The sequence below is a fragment of the Sprattus sprattus genome (assembly GCF_963457725.1).
Source record: "Sprattus sprattus genome assembly, chromosome: 19".
In the NCBI taxonomy this organism is placed as follows: domain Eukaryota; kingdom Metazoa; phylum Chordata; class Actinopteri; order Clupeiformes; family Clupeidae; genus Sprattus; species Sprattus sprattus.
In genome coordinates this window covers 16,964,191-16,990,214 of record NC_137917.1, presented here as the reverse complement: position 1 = coordinate 16,990,214, position 26,024 = coordinate 16,964,191, and the positions used below count along the sequence as shown (strand labels likewise).

General features: G+C 39.7%; 1 protein-coding gene across 1 annotated transcript; it reads left to right on the top strand.

Moving 5' to 3' along the window:
- Positions 1–7,695: 7,695 nt before the first annotated feature.
- On the top strand, positions 7,696–13,911 carry dhdds (dehydrodolichyl diphosphate synthase). The gene is made up of 9 exons (XM_080858646.1): positions 7,696–7,757; positions 8,380–8,450; positions 8,592–8,708; positions 8,836–8,978; positions 10,443–10,559; positions 10,789–10,890; positions 11,131–11,245; positions 12,812–12,919; positions 13,375–13,911. Exons 2-9 carry the CDS (start codon positions 8,388–8,390, stop codon positions 13,615–13,617), a joined length of 1,008 nt encoding a protein of 335 aa, XP_080714772.1. The 5' UTR covers positions 7,696–7,757; positions 8,380–8,387; the 3' UTR covers positions 13,618–13,911.
- Positions 13,912–26,024: the final 12,113 nt, after the last annotated feature.

Sequence of the window (26,024 nt, the reverse complement as noted above, 5' to 3'; positions counted from 1 at the left end):
CACGTGACCAACGCATTCATGACAATCATATTACAGTAATACTGACAGCACCTCTTGTTAGATACGGTCACCTGAAATTAGGTGTAATAACAACCGACTGTCAGATGTATCATTTAGTCTTTGATGATCTTGAGTCGATAGTCGTCTTTTTAAGATAATACATTTAAATGGCTGCAGGCTAACGTCGATTAACAGTTGATTCCACTGTGGTTGCGCTACATGGCTTATTAATAATAATTATGCATTAGGCTGTGTATTTCAGGCCTACAGTATGCGCACATAATGGTGTGGGCCTACTAAAAGAAAACATTACAAGCCTATATATATATATATATATATATATATATATATAAATAATGATAATCATAAATACTTTTTCACACTTTGCTGGGATATAGTCAGTAACTTAACCTGCTTGTGCCTATGTATTTAAGTTTAATAGGCTTGGATACTTGACGTCATATTACCATTAGTGCATTCCCAAAATAAAACCTTTAACTGAATGACATTACAGCACCAGATCACTTGTAGGCATTTTCCAATTTAATGCATACTTTCACCAAAGATTTTAAAAGAGAATGTCCACACATCATGTGTACAAACACTTAAAAAAAAACAGACAATAAAAATGGTTAAAATGTTTATTTAAGATCTGCAAAACAATGTTCTGTAGTTTCATTCTTGATGTGATACTCTGTCTTTTCCATATGTTTCGGTGGAGTCTGCATTCCGCACAGTCTAATGACTTTTTTGGTTACGTACTCCTGTATAAAGACAATGTGACTAGCCATGTGGTTAAACTGAATAACAAAAACTTCAGTAACTTTGTTTAATTTGATTTATCCCGACAGCGTTAAATCTGGCATGACTTGCACCATTGTTCATGTTGACTATGTTGTAACAGATCAGTGATTCTGTGATTCAATACATTTTACCTGAACGTCACGTAAGGATTTTTCAGGCCATGGCTCATACCAATCAGCTTGTGCATCACCCTGAAGGATCTCCCAGCAGAGTTTATATATATGCTTCAGGTAGATGATAAACATCATGTTAGAATGTTAAAGTTATATTCTTACACAAGACCAATCACTTGTAAAACCATTCATAATGAATCATAATAATTCAACTGATGGATTTAACTGACTTCATCGGTATTGTTAGGAGACCTGATTGTCTAACCTTGCAGTAATTGCGCCTGCTGCTCATCTTGAGGTGTTGTGCACAAGCTAAGCTTTGCAGAAAGCGTTCAGATGGACAAGTCTTGGGCATTTCTGATAAAAACTTTGGGCCTTCTCCAAGGTCATTCATTTCCACTAGCTCCTTGACCACAGAGTAAACCAGATTTTGCACTTGAAGATGAGGCACTCTCAAAGGATCTTCGTGCCCTTGATGCTTTTTCAGTTTAGGATGAGACACTTTTTGTTGCTTTGCCACTTGAAGATGAAGCACTTTGTGCACTTGAAGATGAGGCACCTTTAGCCACTTTTGCAATTTATGATAAGGTACTTTCACAGTTTTGTGTTCTGCGAGTGTCTGTCCAGTAATTCCCTGAACATCCTCATGTCCAGAACTGACCTGGGGTTGGCTGGACTCAAAGTCTCTATTAGAGGCCCTCACTGAAGGTTCAGAGCAGTTGTCAACCATCTGCAGTTTTGAGATTTTGTGATGAAGTATTGGAGAGGCCAGAGAGGTCTCCCTGTCCTTCACATCTTTCTCATAGTCTTCAGTCTCTGAAATAATTTGAATTCGCTGCTCATACATCTGTCGACAAAATTATTAAAAAAAGAGTCAATTAATATAACAGCTAACCGTTTTTTCTGTATATGGAAAATGTATGTAGCAAATCAATCTCAACATTGGTTGAGAACAGTATCAGGATGCTTTGATTGTATGTTACAAAATCAGGTACATAACAAAAACGCTCACAATAGCCATATTTCTTGTTCTAACATTTAAAAACCTGGTACATGTGAGAATTTACACCTAAACAACATTCTCTGACACACCATGACTCACTCTAACCGCCACATTAACACTTGAACATCACCAGCCTCAAAGAGTGGCAGCATGAGTGTTTCAAAGGGGTAATCAAATGATCACATGCATTCGTTTTTGTTTTGTTGAATTCACTGAAATCTAGTAGATTTAGTTAATTACTTAATAGGCCTACTTAAAGTGACCTCTGAAATCCTTAGAATAAATCTACTAGATTTTGTAAAAACACTTAGCAATACCAAATTCAGCCGCAGGCATAATCAGCTATAACCTAAGGCCTATGGTTGATGCATTGTTATGGATGTAGTTACTATAGCACCTATGCTACAATCATTTCTACAGTACAGTGCAAATTTTCCATTTTACAACAATCACTTCCACTTCCTGTACAGATACATGATGATAATGATACACACACCCATTTGATTGTGGATGATACTGCTGTGGGAGAATGACTGGTAAACCATGTGGCAGATGGTTCAAAACGGATATTCTTACCGGTACGGCTGATGGAATCAGTTGAGAATCAGGCAACACCCCTTCCTCCATCATCTCAAATCTGCGGTCAGGTGTAGCACTCTCAAATTGCTTAAGAAGATAATTTATATACTCTTGATGCAGTTTGATGTTCTCACGGTTAAACTGCACTTCTGATGCTTTGCGTTGGAGTTTCTCAGTGTCCGTTGACGGCTGTGAGGTCTGCATGAGATTCACTTTCAGCTCATAGGCTCTTGCCTGTGCACTTATTTTAAAACCCAGATAATGCTGAAAGAGAATAAACAATCATTGGTTCATGAAATAACCAGTAGTTCCGGTATGTTAAGATTTCTGATTTCAGTTTCTGTCATTTTATATCTCAAATGTAGTATCAATCTGTATATCTAAAATAATATGTTATTTAATGTGCACGCAATTCTAACAAATAGAATACAGACCAGTAGGATGCAAAAGTTTAAAGAGAAAAAAAATGATTCTCTTTATTCTCTGATTTACTGAAAGCCAATTTTTTAAACATCATGTGTCTTCTTTCTTGTCTGTTTTCACATGTTCTAAGTGGTAGGCATGGTGTGCGAATGAAATGATACAAAAAAAAGTATTCCAGGTTGTAAGACAGCAGAACAGGAAAAAGCCAAAGGGGATGAATACTTTGGCAAGGCACTAGATATGCCGCATGCACACTAATATATTTTCTCCTGACAGTATGGAGGACTCATTAATCTGCTTACTTCTGATTCTCTCTGCTCCTCCTTCCTTCCCTCATGCCCATCACTTTTTCTAAATCTCTATAAGTTCAGTTGTTATCGCTTGAAATAAATGTGTCCATTCATGGACATAACAATGGCTATGGACCCATCTGTTCAAATCCTTTTGCTCCTGGGTCGTGACATCCTTTGAGTGCACAAGAACAGTGGACCCCATAATGCTCCACATGCACAATGCCTAGGTCATAGGGGGTGACACTAAACAATGGTCGTGCATGCCTCTATCTTAAGCCCCTTTTTCACACAACAACAACAAGAAGAAGACTTCATGTAGCCATTTAACAGCCATTTGAGAATCTGACTGCATGCTCAGAGTTGTTTTTGGTTCTTAAAAGAAAAAGAAATTTGACTGGTGTCGACATTTATTGTCATCTTTTATTCATATTAATGTTTTTATGTCTATGTAGCCAACACCATCTTGGCCAAACTTTTTTGTTAGTCCAACCACTCAACTAAGTAAAAATGCTTTAGAGAAGAACACCTGATGTTCTTCAAACACCTCTCCATTTCATTGGGTGACTAATGCATTTTCAGCGTACAATGTACATTCTTGAGTAGAATAAAACCGCACTCTCAAGCTTTTCTCATTGCTATTTAGACCAGTTTATTTCCAGATGCGTTTCGGCCTAAGCCATCGTGTGGCTGACCATGGCTTAGGCCGAAACGCGTCCGGAAATAAACTGGTCTAAATAGCAATGAGAAAAGCTTGAGAGTGCGGTTTTATTGTATTCAAAGTTAACATTCTTTTACTCGCACCCGAAACGCATTTATTTCTACCCTACTAATGTACATTCTTGCACTTTAAACAAATCCCCTCAGAATCTAAGGTAACATAAACTTTCTATTACAAAGCAGCCCTAAAAATGATAAAGTATCACTCCTCAGCTAAACAAAGGGGAAACTTTTGGTGGAATATCACCATCCAGATAAGGAAAGCTTGCACGCCTGTTTGCTTTAGTAATGTCAACTGGTTAAAAGCAGAATGATTTCAGCTCATCATAAGACCTCTACATTTCCTCAGTTAACTCATGAGAGCATGTTTAAAACCATTGGCTTTACTTCTGAGTAATGTGTTTAGAGAAGTAGCATAACAATCTCTCAGAAGAAAGGGTATTATGAAATTTCTATGGCAACGCTTGTGTAATTTGTATGGTAAAGCAATCCTTACTATTTTAAAGCATCACAACTGTAGTATAATTTTTTTTTTAATTCAAGTGTTGTTTTTAGGGTGCATCACCACCCAGACATAAAGGAAAACCAAGACCGCTGCATACGTCTTTTCCTAACTAACCCTAAGTATTTTACAAAACTGCTTTCTCAGTTGATTAAATGCCTATACATTTCTTTAGACAACTTCTGAAACCCCATATACAAAAAGACTGACGTGTTTTGTCTTCACGAAAATCCCTCAGAAACAGATTACATTTAACTGCCAATATGCACGTTTGTATTTGCTTGATGAAGGTAGCCGACGACGGACCAATTTGCTAGGGTATTTGTGCCTCTGATAATATGTAAGATCTCTGATGGTGAACAAGCAAACAAATATAAGCACAGCAGAACAAGCAGGTCAAAACCTTGGTTCTTTTTCCTTTTTTTCCCAACTTCTCTCATGGAGTCACATATGGACCGTTTACAAACATTCTGATTTGGTCCTGCAGAGACCTGACATTTTCAGCGCAAAATGTGTACATTCTTGCACTTTAAACAAATCCCCTCAGAAGCTAAGCTCACAATTTTCTAGTACAAGTTGTATACCCACAACGGTCACTCCCAGACTATTTCTTGAGCATCGGGTCCATAGAAATGGCTTGGTTTTCATCTGTCCACAACTATTTGAGACAACTTGGGTTAAAAGATCGACTGCTTCACTTAGCAACCGTTGTCTATGGTTGTCACTAGTAAACAAAACTCATTAACGTAAGCGCATGAAGATGACGTCTCAGGTGTAGTAATATAAATCTAGCCGTTGTAAATTTAAATTGCACTGAAATGCTGTGTTTCTACCATTGTTCCGCTTTAAACGTTGGCTAAATAAGTTATGTTACCGTTTTAACGGTATTTTAATGGTCATTCATCTCAGACTATGGAATGAAGGACACACGTCATTAAATAAAATATTCCCGATACATGATTGGTGTGATTCAGGCTGAGCTAGGACATATGTTTGGTAAAAAAAGATTGGATATGTTAAAGTTGGGCCTATTGAAGCCGGTGAAATTGTAACGTCACAACAAAGTAACATAAATAAAGAACTGTTTTGACAGAAACACAAATTAATGAACGAATCAATACATTCTGTGTTTGTATTCCACTGAAACCTATAGCCGACTCATTTACGTTTTAGAAACAGTTGAATACATTTTTAAGAGAAATGTCGCCCCCTTGTGTGTAGCCTATTCTAGAGTCAAGTCAAGTCAAGTCAAGTGTACTTTATTGTCAAAAATCTAGGTTGCGGTACCGCTTCCCTGATGGTAGAAGGGAGAACAGACTGTGTGCTGGATGAGTTGTGTCTTTGATGATGTTCATTGCCCGCTTGGAACAGTGAGAAGTGTACAGTTCCTGAATGGCTGGTAGGGGCGACCTGATGATCTTTTCTGCTGTCCTCACCACCCTCTGCAGTGCCTTCTTGTCTGCAGCTAGACAGAGACGTTGCTGGTCAGGATGCTCTCAATAGCCCCTCTGAAGAAGGTCGTGAGGGCAGAAGTGGGGAGGTCAGCTCTTCTCATCCTTCTCAGGAAGTGGAGTCGTGTCTGCGCCTTCTTGACCAGCGCGGTGGTGTTGGTAGTCCATGAGAGGTCATTTGTGAGATGCACTCCCAGGAATTTTGTGCTTTTCACTGACTCTACTGCACTGCCGTTGATGATGAGTGGGATGTGTGTTGGTTGTTTCTTTCTGAAGTCCACAGTAATTTCTTTTGTTTTGTTGACGTTGAGAAGCAGATTGTTCCTCTCACACCAGTTGATGAGTAGCTGTACCTCCTCTCTGTATGCTGAGTCATCGTTGTCTTTGATGAGGCCCACCACTGTTGTGTCATCTGCAAATTTGATGAAGTGATTCGTTTCAAATTTGGCACAGCAGTCGTGGGTCATCAGCGTGAACAGCAGGGGGGATAGCACACATCCTTGCAGCACCCCCGTGTTTATGATGGTGGTCGCTGAGGAGTTGTTTCCGACTCTGCCCCGGTGCAAGTTGGCCCTAGAGAGTATTGCCTTACCTATTATCCTGGCATGGTAAAGCTGCTGTTAGAGGTACAGCATTTTTATGGATTGGATCTAATTTCTTATGGATGTCATAGATCAGTCTTTATAGAAGATTCTTGATTCTTCAGCAGCTGGGCCCTTCAACAATCATTCTGGTGAATTGCACCTTGCAAAAGTGAGTCAAAAGCTTGATAGATAGATGGATACTTTATTAATCCAGAGGGAAATGTTGGTGATACCATCCAGTGTCATACTTATTAACCAGAAAACAATCATGTGAAATTACCAGTTATTCTCGTATTCTTTCAAGTCTTTAAGGAGTGTGGCTATAGTCAATCTTCTTATGATAACAACTTCTGCTTCCTGTATTTTGATGCTGGACCATTCGCAAGACATGCAAAAAACCCAAATAATCTTCTTGACACAAACAAAAATCTAAATGTATTGAATTTATCTATCTAAAATGTATTGAATTTATTATTCACTATGAACAAACTGAACTCTCCGTATGAAAATGAATGTGTGAATATGGTCAGTGCACATTGTAGTTTTAGGCCTACATTATGTGGTCATTGTAAATCAGACATCATGATGAAAAAAATCGACTGTGTAATGTATTTATTCATTTAAACAAATCGGGCATGCTGTCTGAAATCCTCTCAATTTCTATTTATGCCAGTCAAGGAATAATAATAAACAACGTCTTCAGTTATTTAGCTACGGTATTCCAGTTACTGGTACTGTAGGCCTACTGTTTAGTGTAGTTTACGTGTCACTTCAATACGTGAACTCAAGCATTCACTACACGCGTCAGCGTGATAACAGGCAAAACTGTTAACGAGATAGACTAGAGGAGGGTGGTGGGACCTTGTCTAATGACAACTACACTATTTTCAGTAAACCAAGGTTGATCGATCAGATTTTGTGGACAGAGGGCGGTATCCAGAGCTAACTGGAAGAATGTCCGTAGCATCAGTCATGTACCTCTAGTGACGAGGGAGTAGAAGGCAGATTAGATTGGCTAGATGCAACTAAGGAGGAGAGCTCATTACTTGAAAGATTTCTGATCAGAGGGATCTTCCAGGATGACCTGCTGCTGCTAGTATACATGACCAGCCACGACCCACTACTGCTACCAACTTTTCTCGTGACTCTCGGCTTTGACGAAATCTTTGCCATTACACTACTCCAACCAGTTGGTGGTAGTGGTGCGCAAATGTTTACCGCAACAGTCTCTGTAGCACCCACGAAGAATTCCTTAGGAGGAAGTGGACGTCATTCTTAGTCACAAGTCGTGTGAGTTGGTTTTCATAATTTCGAGCCTTTGACACCCTTTTCATTTTAATGAATGGAAATGTTCAGTGTTCATGTCGGTCTAGACTTTGAAAATTAGCTTTTGTCAGTTAACACGTCGTGCATTTTGATAATACCAAATTGCTTAATAAACTCAGCTAGCTAGGTAGCTATAAGCTAAATAGATTTCCATCTTTACTGTCTATGATTTCCATTAATTCCTAGCATCAACAGTTCGTATCAGATAGTATTCTGTGGTTCTTGAAACGAAGCGATTATAGAATGTAGGTCAGCTGATATTTACTCTCTTTTGTTAGATTGGTATTGATAGTTCATTCAGGCCCCAAGAAATACCCTAATGTTAGTTGTTGCTCCTCTGGTTAGCTAGTGTTTGCTTACTTATTTAGTGTGCGTTTGTTGGAATAATATAATATTGGTTGCCTACACTTGTGTTTGGGTACTGCCTTTTGTTAGCTGTGCAAGAATTATGCCAAACAGGTGGTTTTGTGTTTTCTTATCTGACAGCTGCAATCATGTGATTGGATGCCTTGAGTAAAGTTGTATGATGTCTCTGCTTTGAGTTAATGATAATGACGTTACATCCATCGCTCTTGTTTACACAGAAAATCTCATGTCGTGGATAAGAGAAGGAGAATTAAACCTCATTGAGAGGATTTCTGCCAACGTATTGAAGGTAGCCTTTTCACTTTGTCCTTATCTAAACAATAACGTGAACTGTCATTTCAACATAAAATAAGTATTTGACAAGTGACGATATGCCTCTTAAAGAGCTATTTTGAACAGTTAAGTCAGATCTCATTTTTCATTGACACAGGCAGGACCAATTCCCAAACATGTTGCCATCATCATGGATGGAAACAGACGTTATGCTCGCAAACGGCATGTTGAGCGCCATGAAGGGCATAGCCAAGGCTTTGAGAAACTAGCAGAGGTGAGCTTGTCCATACTACAAAGCCTTTTGGGGGTAAAACAAAGTACCACTCACCAAAGACACAAAGCTTATTCATGCATTTAGCCTGCCTAACCATTTGACACCAGAACCACTGTTGTTCCTTCAGACTCTGCGCTGGTGTTTGCAACTTGACATCCGCGAGGTGACCGTGTACGCCTTCAGCATTGAGAATTTCAAGCGCTCCAAAGAGGAGGTGGACGGGCTAATGGAGCTGGCAAAGCAGAAGTTCACCCGCCTTCTGGATGAACAGTAAGTTTCCGCGTCTGTGGCAGGGAAGGTCAGAAAAACGATTTATTATAGACAAATTATCAAATGATGTCGTATGTCAAGGTGCTGATGAAGGCGGCACCTTTTGTGTAGTTGTGTAGCTCTAGCATGATGGTAAATAAATACGACCAAAAATTGTGAGGGAGAAAGCCTGCTTCACAGATTAACTGATTCAAGTGCACCAAAGCTATAACAAACATGTAGAAGGTGGACTCATCATTGAAAAGCAGTCGCATAGCAATTAGGGAAAAAATGCAACATCATCATGGAAAGATAACTGTTACCATATAAAAGGTTGATCAGCAATTCATTCCAAAACCCTTCTGTCAGCTAAGGAGGGTGGAGCACCTCAGACAAAGAAGATGGAAGGAAGAAGAAAGAACAAGCTAGAATTGCATTATACAAAGATCCATTTAAGTTTTTATTCACTCAAGAGAAAACAGGTGGAAGGGAAGTTTTATACTGATGGTGAGGTGATTCCTTCTTTTGTAGAAAAACTTGTGAAGAGTTTAGGCAGATGGTATAATTCCACATTGTGGGAGTGGAGTCCACCAGAAACGGTTCAACATTCACATGGCACATTACAGCATAGGGATATCATTGGGCACGTACAGAGTGGAAGAGCAGGGTTTTCGGCTCGGTGACGGTTAGAAAGCATGGGGTAAGGCTACATTGCTCAAGACGAGCCACTTATGATGTCCTCCCAACTCTGTAGAACTTCAGTCAGTGAGCGGTTGAAGAAGGAAGCTGCTAGTTGTGTTTGACGTTTGCTCATTTTCTGAATGTAAAACTAGCCTGACTCAGGGTCGCTACACATGGATACATAATCAGGTTTTTAAATAATGTGCGTGTTTGTTTGAGAATAAATGAGTTGAGGTTAACTCTTTGCTGGTTAATGACTGGGAAAGTAGTATTTAATTTGTGTGAGAGGGGCAGTGGACACCAGGCACATACAAACAGTACTGGCAAATGGGGTAAAGTGCAGGATTGGAGATTGCTGGCTGATCTTGGTAGACAATTTCAAGTTTCATAGTGTATTGTTATGGAGGACCAGGTTCAACATGCAGTGCATGTTGCGGCTGTCTCCAGCCACTTGTGCATTATTGTTGTATCCTGTATCCTGATTTATGGTTGGGCAGTCATTATATTGGTCAGGTTAGGTTGATGACAATGAGCACCTGCTTGTGACTGTGAGAGGATTGGCTGCTGTGGGATCTTTTCCTGTGTAAAACTAAAAACAAATAATCACAAAGTGAAAATCCAATGAAAAAAACACATACTTACCGGATTCATAATCTTAACCCAGGAAAAACAAATGTTAATGTTGTAAAAATACTTGATGTTTAAATAGTGCAAATTTAACAAGTCTTAAACCATGCTGGAAAATGGCAAAATGGTATACAAACACAATAATGATTCTCGTTGATGTGTGTCCTGTGAACTCAGAGAGAATCTGGAGAAGCATGGTGTGTGTATTCGGGTGCTGGGAGACCTGACCCTTTTGCCCTTGGACCTGCAAGAAGGCATTGCCAAGGCGGTGGTGGCCACCAAGACTCATAACAGGTAGGCCTCAGTCGCTCTCTCCTGATCTTTAAGCATCTTTCAGGTCAAGGTGAGATAAAGACTGTCACAGTAAATGATACAATCCTTTTGAATAGCCTCTGTACTATAGCCAGTAGCACATGACGCTAGTAAGGAAAAGGTTATGGAAAGTAATGATCGAAAGGCTTTTCTATATTGCTAATTGGTAATTACTTTATCAAGCCTTGAGCTCTTTTTCTGATTTGCACAGATGCTTTCTGAATGTGTGCTTCGCCTACACATCGAGACATGAAATCGCCGGCGCAGTCCGAGAAATGGCTTGGGGTGTGGAACAGGGCATGATCAGACCCAGGTAGGTTGAGCAACAGAAAAGAAATACCCACACACGTACGATTTGGTTTCATGCAGTATCTCAATAAAAAAAAATGCAACCGACACCAAATGTATCGATGAATCTATAGCTCACTTCCTACTCTGAAACCAGTGATGTGTACTAGTCATTAGACTAACCACATTGTGTGTGTGTGTGTGTGTGTGTGTGTGTGTGTGTGTGTGTGTGTGTGTGTGCGTTTGCGCGTGTGCGTGCACGCAGTGACGTGTCTGAGGACCTCCTGAGCCAGTGTCTCTACAGCAGTAACTCCCCAAACCCTGACCTGCTCATACGCACCTCTGGAGAGGTGCGCCTCAGTGACTTCCTGCTCTGGCAGGTAAGAGAGGAGCTCACTTCCTGTATGATTTCTTTGCAGGCAAACAAACAACATGCTTTCACTGACCTCATCAGCACTGTTAGTTGATTGCTTTAAATAGGGGAGCTGTAGGGCAGACTCTGCTGGAATCATGAATTGACAACATTATAATGAGGGATGTTTATGCATAGATATTGTGCTATCTCACACTTTTTGCCAAATAGATTATTTCTAAAAGTAGATTAAGTTAGCTGACTATTCACAAAGGAAATAACAAGCTGATTACACTATGTTCACCTTGCTTGCAAGATCAGTTTGTTGTGTGGTGTGTATCCACGAGCCATGGACCGAATGATATTTGTCTACAATGGTTTAAACTCCCCCAGAAGTTCCATAAATCCAAAAAAGATGGGTCAAATGTCTTAACATCTTCGTGGAACTATTTTATTTTATTTATTTTATACTATACTATTTTGATTTTATTTGTGACAGTAAAGTGAGGATGGGGAAGTGAACACACATCTGCTTAATAGGGTGCAGGTCAACAAAAGAACAATGTCACAAAAATGTACCCCACACAGGCTCTGATGCACTAAAAAGTAGTCTTTTATTCACCAATTTGGTAGTATTTTGAGTTAATTTGTTCAAATCTGTCAGTTTTGTTTTTGTGCTTTCGTGCTTGACCTCTGTTGCTCCTTGAAGTGATGACTGATCATCAGTGTTGCAAGCTAACCCAATAATTCCAAACATTGCAAAACCACTTACCCAGGGGAAGAAGCTTCATTTAGTGTTGTACTTACTCTTAAAGAGAGGAAAAGTTTTGAATGACCTGAGAAGGCCTTGTTGATTTAAAAGAGCAAGTAATGGCACAATGGTCATCAACTGGGACGCCTCTCACGGTCACAGCTTGTTTGTCACATTCCTTACTTCCTTGCTCCTATCTACACAAGCTGAAACCAGCTGACCTCAAGGCAGTGTCTCCTCCCCAATCAGTGGGATTTGATCCTATCTATTTGATCCTATTAACTATGCTCATTCATTATGTATTGCTATTTCCAAACCTCCATATGCATCTATATTTAATCCTACTTCCCATAATGTCGCAATCCCATAGGAACAGCTACCTTCAAGTGCAGTTTACATTATACCATAACCATTATTAGGGGTTGTTGAAATATGTTCAGCTGCAAATATGATGGAGAATCCTAATCCTAAAGTTAGCATCACATAAAAGATGCTAGCTCACCCCTGATGCATGTAGGACAGCTCACCGCTTTCACATTTAGGACAGTCATATATGCAATCTGGAACTATCGTTCCATCATACCCAATTGGCTTGAATTCCATTAATTCATCCAGCATGATACGTGTTTGGGCCTTTTTAAGTGTTTATCGTTAGGGAACGGAGGATAGATTTTCTTTCTGGTTAAGAAAACCATCATGCTCAAAATGAGCAAGCTGTTGGGGTTATGGTGAATTTCTCACTTACTTCTCACTTACCTCTGCAGCGGTCTCAGTCTGGTTAGTGTTGCTGTATTGATACACACAATAAAGGCAATTTTTGCTGTATTTTTTCCCCTCCTATAGACATCGTATTCATGCTTAGTGTTCCAGTCCGTGCTGTGGCCAGAGTACTCCTTCTGGAACCTGTGTGAGGCCATTATTCAGTACCAGCTCAACCACCGCTCTCTGCAGGTAAGGTCAAATCTCAGTCCAGGGGCCTGAATTGAAATATGAGTAAGCATAAATATAATATAAACATTATGCTCAGAAACTTTGTGGATAATGTCCTGATACAGTAAACGTATACAGGAATTCAATTAAACTTTTTCAGATTGAGCATAGTGTTATTAGTTAGTTGGTGCCCTCAAATAAGACTCATGCAAAAAGGCTATGTCATGTGTGTGCCTCAGGTTGAAATGTGTTTAAGTAAGGAGAGTAATGGCAACCTATGCTTCAGGACAGTGACATCTGCTGGTATATCTGTTTGGAACATTACAAAAATACAGACTTAGTAGAAACTTGAGATAGATTCCTTGTTGTGCACAATGTATGATTAGAGACTGTAAGAAGTAAGGGAATGATTTGCCTTGCAGAAGCCTTAGCCTCTAATTAGTGCCTGTGCACTTCTATTGGGAATTGTCTTACAGAAAGCGCGGGAGCACCACAGAGAAAACCAAGCTCTCCAGCAGCTGGAGGCGGACCGCTCCTGTGTGGCCGAGCTGCTACAGCACCATGGCAACGGGACGCCCGTGGATGCTCAGAGCCGGCAGGAAGCCTTGCGCAGCTATACAGCAAGCCGGGAGGAGAGGGTCCGCCACTTTCTGGGTGCATTGCTGCACAAGAGGGACACTTTCTTCACTGACTTGTGTAGCCCGGCAGTAGTGGCTTAATTCCAGCTTTTGTGTTGCGCAGACGTTGCAGCAGAAATGGTATCCATGTGTTGTTCTTTTTTTTATTCACTAATCTTACATAGGTGAATGAAGAAGTTGTTCTGCCCCCGTTTTATGGGGCTCTGAAATCTATTTATGTAAATTAGGTTGTCAGCCTGGGCCTAGAAAAGTGCAAATCTGTTGTTTATGTGTGGCTCTGAGTGGTTGAGTTAAAGGGGCTTTAACTTTATGATATGCTGTAATGAATCATTATAATGCTTCCCATAGAAGTGTGGTTTTATTAATAAAAGACATCTTTACAACACCTAAAGAAATGTTATGGCTGCAAGATATAGGCTGGATGTCAGAACTGTACAATACAATAACAATCAAAAAGATTAAGCCAATTAAATAGCTCTATAGTATGAAATATAAAAAAATTAAAAAAACTATTGAGAGGTGTGGACTTCTTTCCCTTAATAAGGCTGCTGTTATTTTAATTACTGCATACTCACTCGATTCCTCACTTTAAATCTGCCTTTCTCAAAGGGGCGCAGAGATGTGACGTGGGGCTAAATGGACGCGATGAACCGGAAACATTTTTTTTTACCCCTGATATGTAGCAATGCCTTCCTTTATGGACAATAACGATCATACACCTCCATCGCACTAAACAACCACACTCAATCAAAGAAATCAGTATTGTATTAATAAGCCTGATGTTAACCTTCCTGCTCTGTCCCTGACCGTAGTCGGAGATTACAGGGGAGACTTTTGTTTAGTTACAAGTGGCAAGTATTTTATTGTTAGATGCACATAATTACACAGGATCAGACTGGGCACTGAAATTCTTAGGACAAGGCACCACACAACAACCTACCAGAACATAACATTACATAGTATAACATGACATACACTCTGTACAAGTACTCTGAACATAATTTAAACGTAATAAACATAATAACCTTACTAAATATCCAAGATAAATATACAATACAGTATACTAAACATATAACAACCTATACATAAAATACTAACATATATACTGTACATATAATACACATAATAAACTAACCTATTAAACCTATACTAACTTACAGTCAATTCAGTGAGGGAGTTACAGGTAGTGCATTATTTCTGATAATATTACTGCTAGTGCAAACAGTACTTTGGAAGTGACCGTGCATGTAAAGTGACGAGTGCAAAGTGGCGAAAGTGTATCAATGTCCATTTAGCAGCCTGATGGCCCTCGGGGGAAAAAAACTGTTCCCCAGTCTGCATGTACGAGACTGGATGCTACGGTACCGCCTTCCATAAGGTGGTAACAGTCTTCACAGCCGATGATGAACTCCTCAGACCTGACCACACTACAGGGCCTTGCAGTCCTTGGCTGTGCAGCTCCCATACCACACTGTGATGCAACCAGTTAGTTTAGTTTATTAAAGATCCTCATTAGTCTACACCGTAGGGGAGACTATTCTTCCTGGGGTCCAGACAAAAGACATTACAATACAGATAAAAAAGTGCAGTACAGCATGATCATTGTTGGTGACCACAACACAGACTTAGTAAACAACATTTACATTAAATGTAAATAATGCAAAAACAAAAAACAGAGAATTAAAAACAAAAAAATTTTGTCAGTCAAAAAATACCTTAAATATGCTCTTTATTGTACATCTGTAGAAGTTGGTGAGGATGACTGAGTCCATGCCAAACTTCTTCAGTCTCCCCAGGAAGAAGAGGCGTTTTCGGACCGCTTTGACCAGGTGAGGTCACTGCTGATGTTCACCCCGAGGAACCTGAAGCATCTGACCGTTTCCACTGCGGAACCGTTGATGTACAGGGGTGCGTGCTCCTCCACATGCCGTCTCCTATTCCACAATCATCTCTGAATTTACAGCAAGACAAAGCAGTTTTGTTCACTGATCCAGGTGAAACTTTTCCGGACATGAAAGAGTAGGCGCAATAGGCTAATAACGTTATGGATATGTGACGTGAAATACAAAGGTTGGCCATTCAGTAGGCCTACAAGTGGCGAAAAAGATAGGTGAGCTGTTATCTGTTATTGATGTTCTCTATTTTTGAACTGATGTTATTTGTTATTGATTAAGATTTAAAACTTGACGTTATGTCATACATTTGACAATTTTAAGATTGGCCTACCATTTAATTGGAGTGATTAAGGACAGGTGGGGCTTGAAAAGTCCCCCTTAAAATTGAGAACCACTTAAATCTTAAATAAAGACATGTTTGTGGTTTTATTAAGGTTATCCATTCATTAAGCATGCACCATACACAAATCAAATCTACGGTTTTCTTTAATAATTGTCCAAAATGTCTAATCATATACCACTCGATTTGTAAATATGTATTATATTAATTAATTAATCTGCTGTGCCCTGTACTGCTTGTTCTCAACATTTTCCTGCCCTACTCGTGAAGTTGCTTTGCAGTTAAAATGCCGTTGATGTTTTTGCCGTTGATGTCATTTCTAATGTAGTAGAGCAGGGATGGATAGAACTGCAGTGTTGAGTGCCCCAGGAGCGGGGTCACTGCTAAATGCCAAGGAGAGCGCCCCCGTCCGGAAATCATTTGGCATTGCATGCTGGTGTTCTAGTAATCACTGCAGCTTTAAGAGTATACCACGCCCAAGCACATATGATTAGATGGACAGCCAATCAGTGAACCAAGAATAAAAAATCTGGTTAAAACCGGTTTCTCTCTTAGCCTAAATTTCAATATAAATAGGTAATAAACATATTGCTATTCATTTATTTTCGTTAAGGCTCCACGCTGTACGCAACGAACGTGTCTATTGTGTATTTGCCATCTGAAGAAGCAGACCTTTTCTCTGACCAACGTCACTCTACAAATTCTTGACAAGATGCCCAAGAGAAAGGTAAGAAAATTGTTTTTGTTTTTTAAATTACGAAATTCTTGATTATTTTCGGAGTTAAAAAGACCAACTACGTGCATTTAAAGGCTGTGCGAGTATTTACCAAAATACCGTCTTTTTCAATCACCAAATGTCGCAGTAACTTAACTTGCTTAGGCGGGTTGTTCAGGCGGGGAATTGAATTCAGACATTTACCTCGCATCACACAGCCGGCCAATATTACCTTTTGTTACGTTAATATTACTTTCACTAGACACAAAATGGCTATTGCAAAAAATATTTAAAAAAATATTACAGCTAAACGGTAAAGACTATGCTAAATGCATTTATCTACCGGCCCGTGATTCTTTAAGTTAGTCCCCATTAGCAAAGGGGCTAACATAGCTTGCTAAGTTGACCGCCTTGTCAGTTAGCCCCTTAGTTCATGTTTTGAGTTACTCGGGACATTTAAAGGAGCTCGATGACATCCCTTAACAAGTCTGTTTTTCAACCACATGCCTACAACCATCGGTTTATTCACCCAGCGTTGAATGAGGCTCAAATTAAACATTAATTGACCTTGTTTGGCCTCTTGTTGGTTGGGAGCTTTGTTAAATAATTCGCATTATTTCTTTTCAGCATATTCGATGAGCTTTTTACTTTGGTTATCTTGCAAGTTGCAACCAACTCCATAATTTAGTCAGAACAGTCGACTTTAAATTGGTATCAAACGTACGGTTAGGTTGCTGATGATGCATGTTGTGTTTTTTTCCCGTCAATGGTGGCTTGCTAACGTCAGACTACCATCTTCCTATATCTGTGTTGTGGGTGTCCACTTTGCAGTTAGTCAACATCAGCAGAGCAAACTTAATGATTTGACTTTCACGGGTAGCTGAGTTTAACAGGGCTTAGAATTCTCAGTCAGAGCAAGAGAAAAAGCAAGTTAGCCAATTTTACCTTTGCTAGCGTTACTGGGTGAAATTGACATACTTTGCTAGCGTGCTAGCCCGCCCATATGACGTTAGCTTGTCTGCTGTTATTAAGTGACCTTTATGGCGGGATAACGTTAGAACCATTTTCCTTTTGTTGTAGTGATTAACAGACGTGACCAATGTTATTATTCTACACAATACAGATTCATGCTATTTAACACTCAGCCGTAATTGAAAAGATACAATTTTGTTATCCTACTACAATCGGATTTTGATAACTGACAGGCGCGCAGTGGTAGTAAAGACACAGAACAAAAGGGAGCATCAATGCACTGCGGCGACAGACAGATTTGAATTTGAGCGGGAATAAAGCTTGAAGTCAAATGAAAACATCTGTCACTCGGAAATGTACCCCATTTGAAAATGCGACAGAAAGTGGCGCCAACCGTTATGTGGTAGCTTGCCCATTCAAACGTTCTCAATGGAGATGTGCATTTAATTTTGTTAAATGTTTTTGAAACGATTACATTTTTACGGCAGAGATGTCAACAAGTGTAACACTTATAAAAGGAGGGAACAATTAATTTTGGATATTATGTTTAGGATTAGAGACGAATGTAAAACACTCGATTTGTTTTCCTGGTGTAGTTTAACAGTGGAGTGCATAATTGTTCTCACAATGTAATTTCTGTGTTCTCCCCTTTTCTTCTAGTCTGACAAAGCTGGGAAAGGAGAGGAGGTATGTGTTTTTGTTTAAGCATAAATTGGAATATAAAAAAGGTTTACACATTTGTTTTATTTTTTATTTTATTTTTAATGGTCATAATTCAATTAAATATATTCTTTTATTTTTTTCACAGCCAGCACGGCGCTCTGCACGGTTGTCAGCTGTAAGTATAATTTGCCATTTCACAATTACACAATCCCATACAATAAGATCTGGAAACTCCAGGATGTGGATTGAAAATCAATTTGTATTTTGCATGTGTCCACAGAAACCAGCACCTGCAAAGGCAGCCCCCAAACCCAAAAAGGCAGCAGCACCGAAGGTATTTTCTTAATAAGAGACAGAAGTTCAAATAATGATTGCAAGCCCAAATGGAAAAGTCAACACCCAAGCTCTCGTTCACTGTGCACAGTTTCTTGCCATTGGAGGATAATCAGAGCTGTACATTTGCGTTAATTAGTTAATTGATTCATTATTCTGTATTAATTTACTTATTTACTGGGATATTCTTAAAATATTGAGGTACAAATGCCCCCCAATCAAGGCTGGTTAGTTTAACAAATGCACCCATCATGCAAGCCTTAAAAAAAAAAAAATATGTCCAAATCCTGACAGGGTTTGAATGATTCCCTTAGAATGTTTGCACTTGCTGCAGCAGCAGGTGACTCAGTTGCTGGATATGGCATCCAGACTTTCTAGTTTGTGAATGCAATGCACAAACACACCAGAGATGGACTGCACACATGACTGTTAGCTGGCATTTTATGTTCATGTTTCTGTCTTTTCAGAAAGCAGCCAAGGGAAAGAAGCCTGCTGAAAATGGCGAGGCCAAGGCAGAGGTGTGTGCAAACTACTATTTATTTATTCTCTACATTTTGAAGTGGTCTAATACACATGGTACATTTAGTTGCAGCAAGGAAACAATTGATACACAGGTATTGTTAACGTGTAAACCGTGTTTGTCAGATGACTTGTCTTAAGGGCGAGATGTAGTAGATCTAGTGTCCTATTCACATACAGGTGATTGCTTTGCAGACATTGGCCCAAGACTGCGATCATCTGCCATGTTTATAGAACACCTCTGTGGTTTACATCCAGCTGAGGCTGTTGTTGAACTTGGCACATCCAAATTGTTGAAAGAACAGGGTATTTCAAGGGGGCAGTGGAGGATGGCATTAATGCTGTAGGCCACATGTGTCAAACTCAAGGCCCGTGGGCCTGATCAGGCCCGGCAAGCCATTTAATCTGGCCCAGATCTATCAGAGCTCGTCTGCCTGGGCCGCTGGTATAATAGTTCATATTTTTAGCAAAGTATTATTTGTTTTTGTATTGTCACTATGAAGATTGCAGGGTGGCCTTAAAAAATGTAATAAATAAAAAACAGATTACCCCATCACACACGTTCCTTGTTCATAACCGATGCAAACTGGGTCCATATAACAGGTTATAGTTCAGAGCAGTCTAAAATATGTAAATGCTAGGTCTTTGTGCCAATAAGAATAAACAAAGTCTACACCTTGTCCTCTTCTATGAAGACCATTGCCCATTCAACTGACTAGTGGCTGTGGCTATGGTTACCGTCACTGATCTTGCAGGTATCCTGGTAATCTATGTAAAGTGGTCAGGCACCAGTGTTTGTTCTCCATGTACAAGATGTAATTTCCATGTTTACAACTCTCAACACAGCTGGAAAGAATAAGAACAAATGCATTCACATTAAAAAGTCAAGAAGCCTTGTGTATGGATCTGCTACAAGGGGATTTGTAATATCCTTCTTTCATAACTAGTCTGTGCACAAGATGGCTGCTTTTTATTCTTTTTTTATGGTGTCTGATTCTCCAAGTAAATGTGCCATCATCTGTAACACTCCATGTGTGAGTATTGATCTGATCCCTTTCTCTGTTTTTATCGTAGGCACAGAAAGTCGAGGCTGCAGGAGATGCCAAATGAAGGGGTTTCTTTTGGATCACTCTGTGTACTTGGTGACTGTACAGTTTGAAATAACTATTTTTTACCAAGTTTTATATGAAAATATCATTTATAGTTTCATTGTTGGCTTATATTTGATGTACTGAAACTGTTTAAAAAGTACTCTTGCAGTCATATCCATTTTTATGCCAGTGTTTAACAAACACCGTCCTTTCCCAGTTAAAATGATGTTTTAGACTCCTTTTTAAGTTTTAAAACTGCTGAATGTTACAAAAATGATCTTTTTGTTTTGGTTTTTAAAAGCCTAATTTTTAAAATACCAAATGTTATCATAAGGCAGCTAAAATGTATTTGTAGAAATGTTTGGAAGAAAAGCTTTTGAAACTTTTTTTGTCATTTTCTTTTTTTTAAATCTCTGTAATCAATGAGTACTTGCAAAAATTAAGACCTTTCATTTTTTTTTAGACACAGCAGTTGAACTAGTCACTAAATTTTGTTAATTTATGATAGGATACCAACCCTGATCAGATGTATAATGTGAATTTAGCGATTTGTTGAAACTGATGAAAGTGTAATTTTGTTAAATAAAAAAAAAAAATGGTTGAAAACTTTTTGTGACTCATATACACAATGTGTTGTATGTGCTTTTGAATAAAAACATAAAATCTATTGGTCTTCTGGTATTCTTGCATCTACATTCAGAGACGGCAGTGTCATACTCTTAATATTAATGGGATTGGATTTAAACTTTATTTGCCTGTCGGATCCTTATGATTTATCTTTGGTCAGTACACCTTCAAATGACTAGCAGTAGCAATACAATTGGTAGAATAAGAAAAGATAAATATGTGAAAGATTAAAAATGACAGCATTTTGTAAATATATTTATTTATAGTTATATGCAAATGTTTGGGCACCCCTCAGGTTGAATGTTTTATTTGATTTAAGATCAAAAATCTTAATGTAGCAGTATTTGAGTGAAAAATAGGCTGTGCAAAATGTGGGTGCCCTTTTGATTTGATTAGAATACCTGTAGTCACTTAATGCTGATGGACCAACAAACTTAATTCTGCTGATAAGCTGGGTGTAAAAAGTGATCAAAAAGGTTTGAGGTGTCTGTTTCCACATTCAGAAATGTAATAAGAAAATGGAAGTTCACAGGAACTGTTAAAATAGTCAAAGACTACCTCTAACCATTCATGTTCAAGACTCAGCCAAGAAGCAGAAATGATGCAGAGGTTGGTTGTTTCAGAGCTACAGCATCTTGCTGCTGGTGGTGTCATTGTACATCGTTCCACAGTCCAGCACAAGGAACAGCTCCATGGAAGGGTAATGCATAAAAAGCCTTTTCTGCGTAGGCCTTCTCACCAGAAGCAGAGTCGTTTAAGGTATGCAAAGGCTTATCTGGACAAGCCAGAATCATTTTGGAATAAAGTGCGTTGAACAGATGAAACTAAGATCAAGTTATTTGGTCACAACCAGAAGCACTTTGCATGGCAGAAAAAGAACACTGCATTCAATGAGAAGAACTTGCTGCCTACTGTCAAACTTGGTGGAGGGCGTGTCATGCTATGGGGCTGTGTGGCTAGCACAGGTACTGAAACCTTGTTAAAGTTGAGGGTTGTATGGATTTCACCCAGTATCAGCAGATTCATGGGAACAATGTTCAAGACAAAACAATGTTCAGGCAGCTGAAATGACGCCGGGGTTGGTTGTTTCAGCAGGACAACGATCAAAAGCATTGTTCAAAATCTCCCAAGGAATTCATGCAGATACAATGTTCTAGACTGCCGCCCAGTCCCCAGACTTGATCATCATCGAAAATGTATAAAATGATGAGAAGCGGGCTGTCCACACTCAGCAGCCTTCAGACCTGACTCAACTGGAGACATTTTGTAAGGAGGAATGGTCCAAAATACCTGCAGCCAGATTTCAGGGACTTGACTCAGTGGCTATAAGAAGCATCTACAGGCTGTTATTTCGGCAAAGGGAGGCTCTACACAATATTGATGTGATTATTCCATTGGGTGCCCACATGCACATTTTATTATGATTCACACTGAATTGTATGTCCAAATTTGGTTGCTGTTTTGAAACCATTTATAATCTGAAATAATGATTCATCAGGGGTGCCCAAAATTTTGCATATAACTGTATATATTCATTGTACACATGTTGAAAAGCTGTTAAGGAAACATGGCATGATGTATGGACACTTTAATGTGATTGTTACTGGATGTTCATCACAGTTTCATGCAACTGGGATTATCTGACAAAAGTAGAACTGCCAAACAACTGATTTCTATAGTGCATTCCAGTGCAAAGATTAAAATGATGAACAGTCTATTTTGTCTCGTCCGTTGGCCAAAAAGGTGGTGTGATGTTTTCACAAAAGCCTTTACTCTTGCTTATGACCTTCATGTTTGAGTATATACAGTGGGGAAAATAAGTATTTGACCCCCTGCTGTTTTCGCAAGTTTTGCCACTCGCAAAGAAATGCGTGATCCAAAATTGTAATGGTAGGTCTATTTTAACAGTGAGAGACAGAATATCAACAAAAACATCCATCGTGGGAAATAAGTATTTGATCCCCTATCAAACAGCAAGAATTCTGGCTCCCACAGACCAGTTATGTGCCCACGATGCACACATATTAGTCCTCATTAGGCCTAATAAGGTACACCTGATCTCAACTGGTGACGTGTATAAAAGAAACCTGTCCAAAGAATCATACTTCACACATTCAACCTCACCACCATGGGCAAGACCAAAGAGTTGTCCAAGGACATCAGATATAAGATTGTAGACCTGCACAAGGCTGGAATGGGCTACAAAACCATCGGCAAGCAGCTTGGTGAGAAGCAGACAACTGTTGGTGCGATTATTCACAAATGGAAGCAACACCAAACAACTGTCAATCGCCCTCGGCCTGGGGCTCCATGCAAGATCTCGCCCTTGTGCAGTATTGGTGATCATCCGAAAGGTGCGGGATAACCCCAGAAGTACACGGTGGGAGCTTGTGAATGATCTCAAGGCAGCTGGGACCACAGTCACCAAGAAAAATATTGGTAAAACACTACGCCGTAATGGTTTGAAGTCCTGCAGCACTCGCAAGGTCCCCCTGCTCAGGAAAGCACATGAACAGGGCCGTCTGAAGTTTGCCAATGAACACTTGAATGATTCTAAGGAGGATTGGGAGGACATGATGTGGTCAGATGAGACCAAATCGAGCTCTTTGGCACCCACTCGACTCCCCGCGTTTGAAGGGGGAAGAATGCTGAATATAACCCCAAGAACACCATCCTAACCGTCAAGCATGGAGGTCGAAACATTATGCTTTGGGGCTGTTTCTCTGCCGAGGGTACAGGACGACTCACCGCCTCAAGGGGACTATGGATGGGGCCATGTTCCGTGGAATCTTTGGCGAGAACCTCCTTCCCTCAGCCATGACATTGAAAACGCAACCTTAAGGATTTGGAGAGGATCTGCAAAGAGGAGTGGGCTGAAATGGATGTTTTTGTTGATATTCTGTCTCACTGTTAAAATAGATCTAACATTACAATTATAGATCATGCATTTCTTTGTAAGTGGGCAAACTTGTGAAATCGGCAGGGGGTCAAATACTTATGTATATATTTGTATGGCTCCCAAAGAAGACTTTTATGTGTGCCCTTTAATTTAGGACTAGTTTGGAATGATGGTTTACAGAATTTTGATGAGGGAAAAAGAGAAGAATCATACAGTTTACACTTTGTTCAAAAAGGATTGACAGATTAATTTAAATACCAACAGTTTAAGTAACTTTACCATTTGGTCATTATGGTGATATTATGTGAAAGGTCTATAGTTTAATGATTGAATTTGTGGATGTCAAACACAATGAACACTTCTTCAAACCTGACCTCAACATTGGTACCCAACCTTTAACAAATGCAAATGTAATACATTATTTTGTCAATAGAGGGCAGTATCAGAATTAAAACCAATAGGTAGCTGAAGGGAGAAGGCTTTGAGACGGTGGTCTAGTTTTGTGAACCATCCAGAAGAGGGCTTATACACTCGCTCACTCATACACACTATAATTTGATGATATTTTCTTATTGCTTTTAATAATAGTTTGTTTCACAGACTTTATTCAGACAGGATGACATATTAGAGTGGCCTTATGTTCTCACTACATCAGTACTGAGGCCAAAGAAAAGCTTGACCAGGCCAAAGGTTACATTTCTAATCCAGTCAGGTCTAAATGGCTCAATGTGAGTAGCTCTTTTGATCAGTTGCCACAAAGTAGATTAACCAGTATCACTCCCTGTTAATCAGCTTCATGTCAATTTGAATAAACTTCACAGGTACTATACAGACTGCGACAGGCAAGCTGTGAGAGGTGTGCGGCTCAACAAGAGTTTGACAACACCCACACCAACCCACACGTGTGTGTACACAGGACCGGGACACTTATCCCACACTTGTTTAAGACAAATACGGACCCCACGCAGAGACCTATATCTATCTCAGCAGGGCAATGCAACTGGAGCCCAGGCAAGACGATCCATGCTGCTGACCCCAACAAAACATGGGTGGCCTACGAATGCAAAAGGTGTGCCATAACACTCCACCACCACAACCACCACCTTTACTCCACAGATCTCGTGTTTGCCACACTATGGCTCACACAATTAAAGCTGATAGCCTGCAAGACGCATGCAGTCAGAGAGTGCAGATCACGTGGGGTAGCCGGCTACACAGACACGTGATGACCTACACATATAGGAAGAGGGCAAAACAGATAGGGGTGCATTTGCTGGGAAGCGTGTGTCTTTTTAGCGTGCATGTTTGAGCGTGCGTTTCTGTTAACACCTTCATTGCTGGACTGTTAGTAGAAAGCCAATGTAAAGACGGCTACTCTATTGGAACACATTGGATCTGACTTTCTGGATTGCTACTCTTCTAAATGGGGAAATTGGCCATGTCTTTTACATAGCACAAAGATGGAGGCTACAGATACTGCGTTTTTTTTTTGTGTTGACTACTGCTGAAGTCTGTAGAAGAGGTCTTTATAACTTTTAAGCCATTTTAGTTCATACTCAAATCACTTACAAAGCAAACTCACACCGTATTGACTTCAAAGATGAAAGAAAATGTAACACTGATTAAATGTTTCTGGATGTTCTGTCTGCTGTCACTGACTTCCCCAATCACATTCCAAAAGTCAATTGTCAACCACAATTTCCTTCCTGAGGCAAAATCCCCAACTCTCTCTAGGTCTCATTGGAGAAGGGGTAGCTTGTTTTAATGGATAAAACATTTAATTTGTGCTGTTTAAAGAGCCTGTTACAAAGACAAAGGACTAGGTAAGGTTAGAACTAAGGCTAGTTTGATGATATAGACATGCTGGGACTAGGATGAAGAGGCAACTGGATTTACCTGGTTGAAACAGGAAAATTGGGGAGGCTACGTTACCTTGCTTTGCATTCTGTTGACAAGGGAGATGGTCGAGACAAAAGGATGGAATTCCGTTAGAGTCCAAGTGTTCATTATGACGCTTTGACATCACTATGCTACTTTGATTGTTGCTCTACGTAGATGACGAATGCCAGTCATTTTGATTCGAACATACATAGGCTAAATGCTGATTATATGTTGGGGTACACGAAGCGATTATGGTTTATCATTACATTTATTAAAATAGGTGGAAGTCAAATAGTTTACATTTTATAAACGCAACATTATGAACTCATGATTTAGGCCCTATTGATTCCGGATTACACACGTTGCTGCCTGCGTTATATTCCAACAATTCACAGAAAAAAATGTCCAACAACATCGAAAGTAACATAGTTGTATGGCATCAAATAAACGCGTAACATGCCTGGCGATTCCATTTACACGAATGGGGGACAACTGGGTTTGTATGAATAGTCTGTGACTTGCGCGCTCCATGACCGTTCTTGCCCCCACCCCC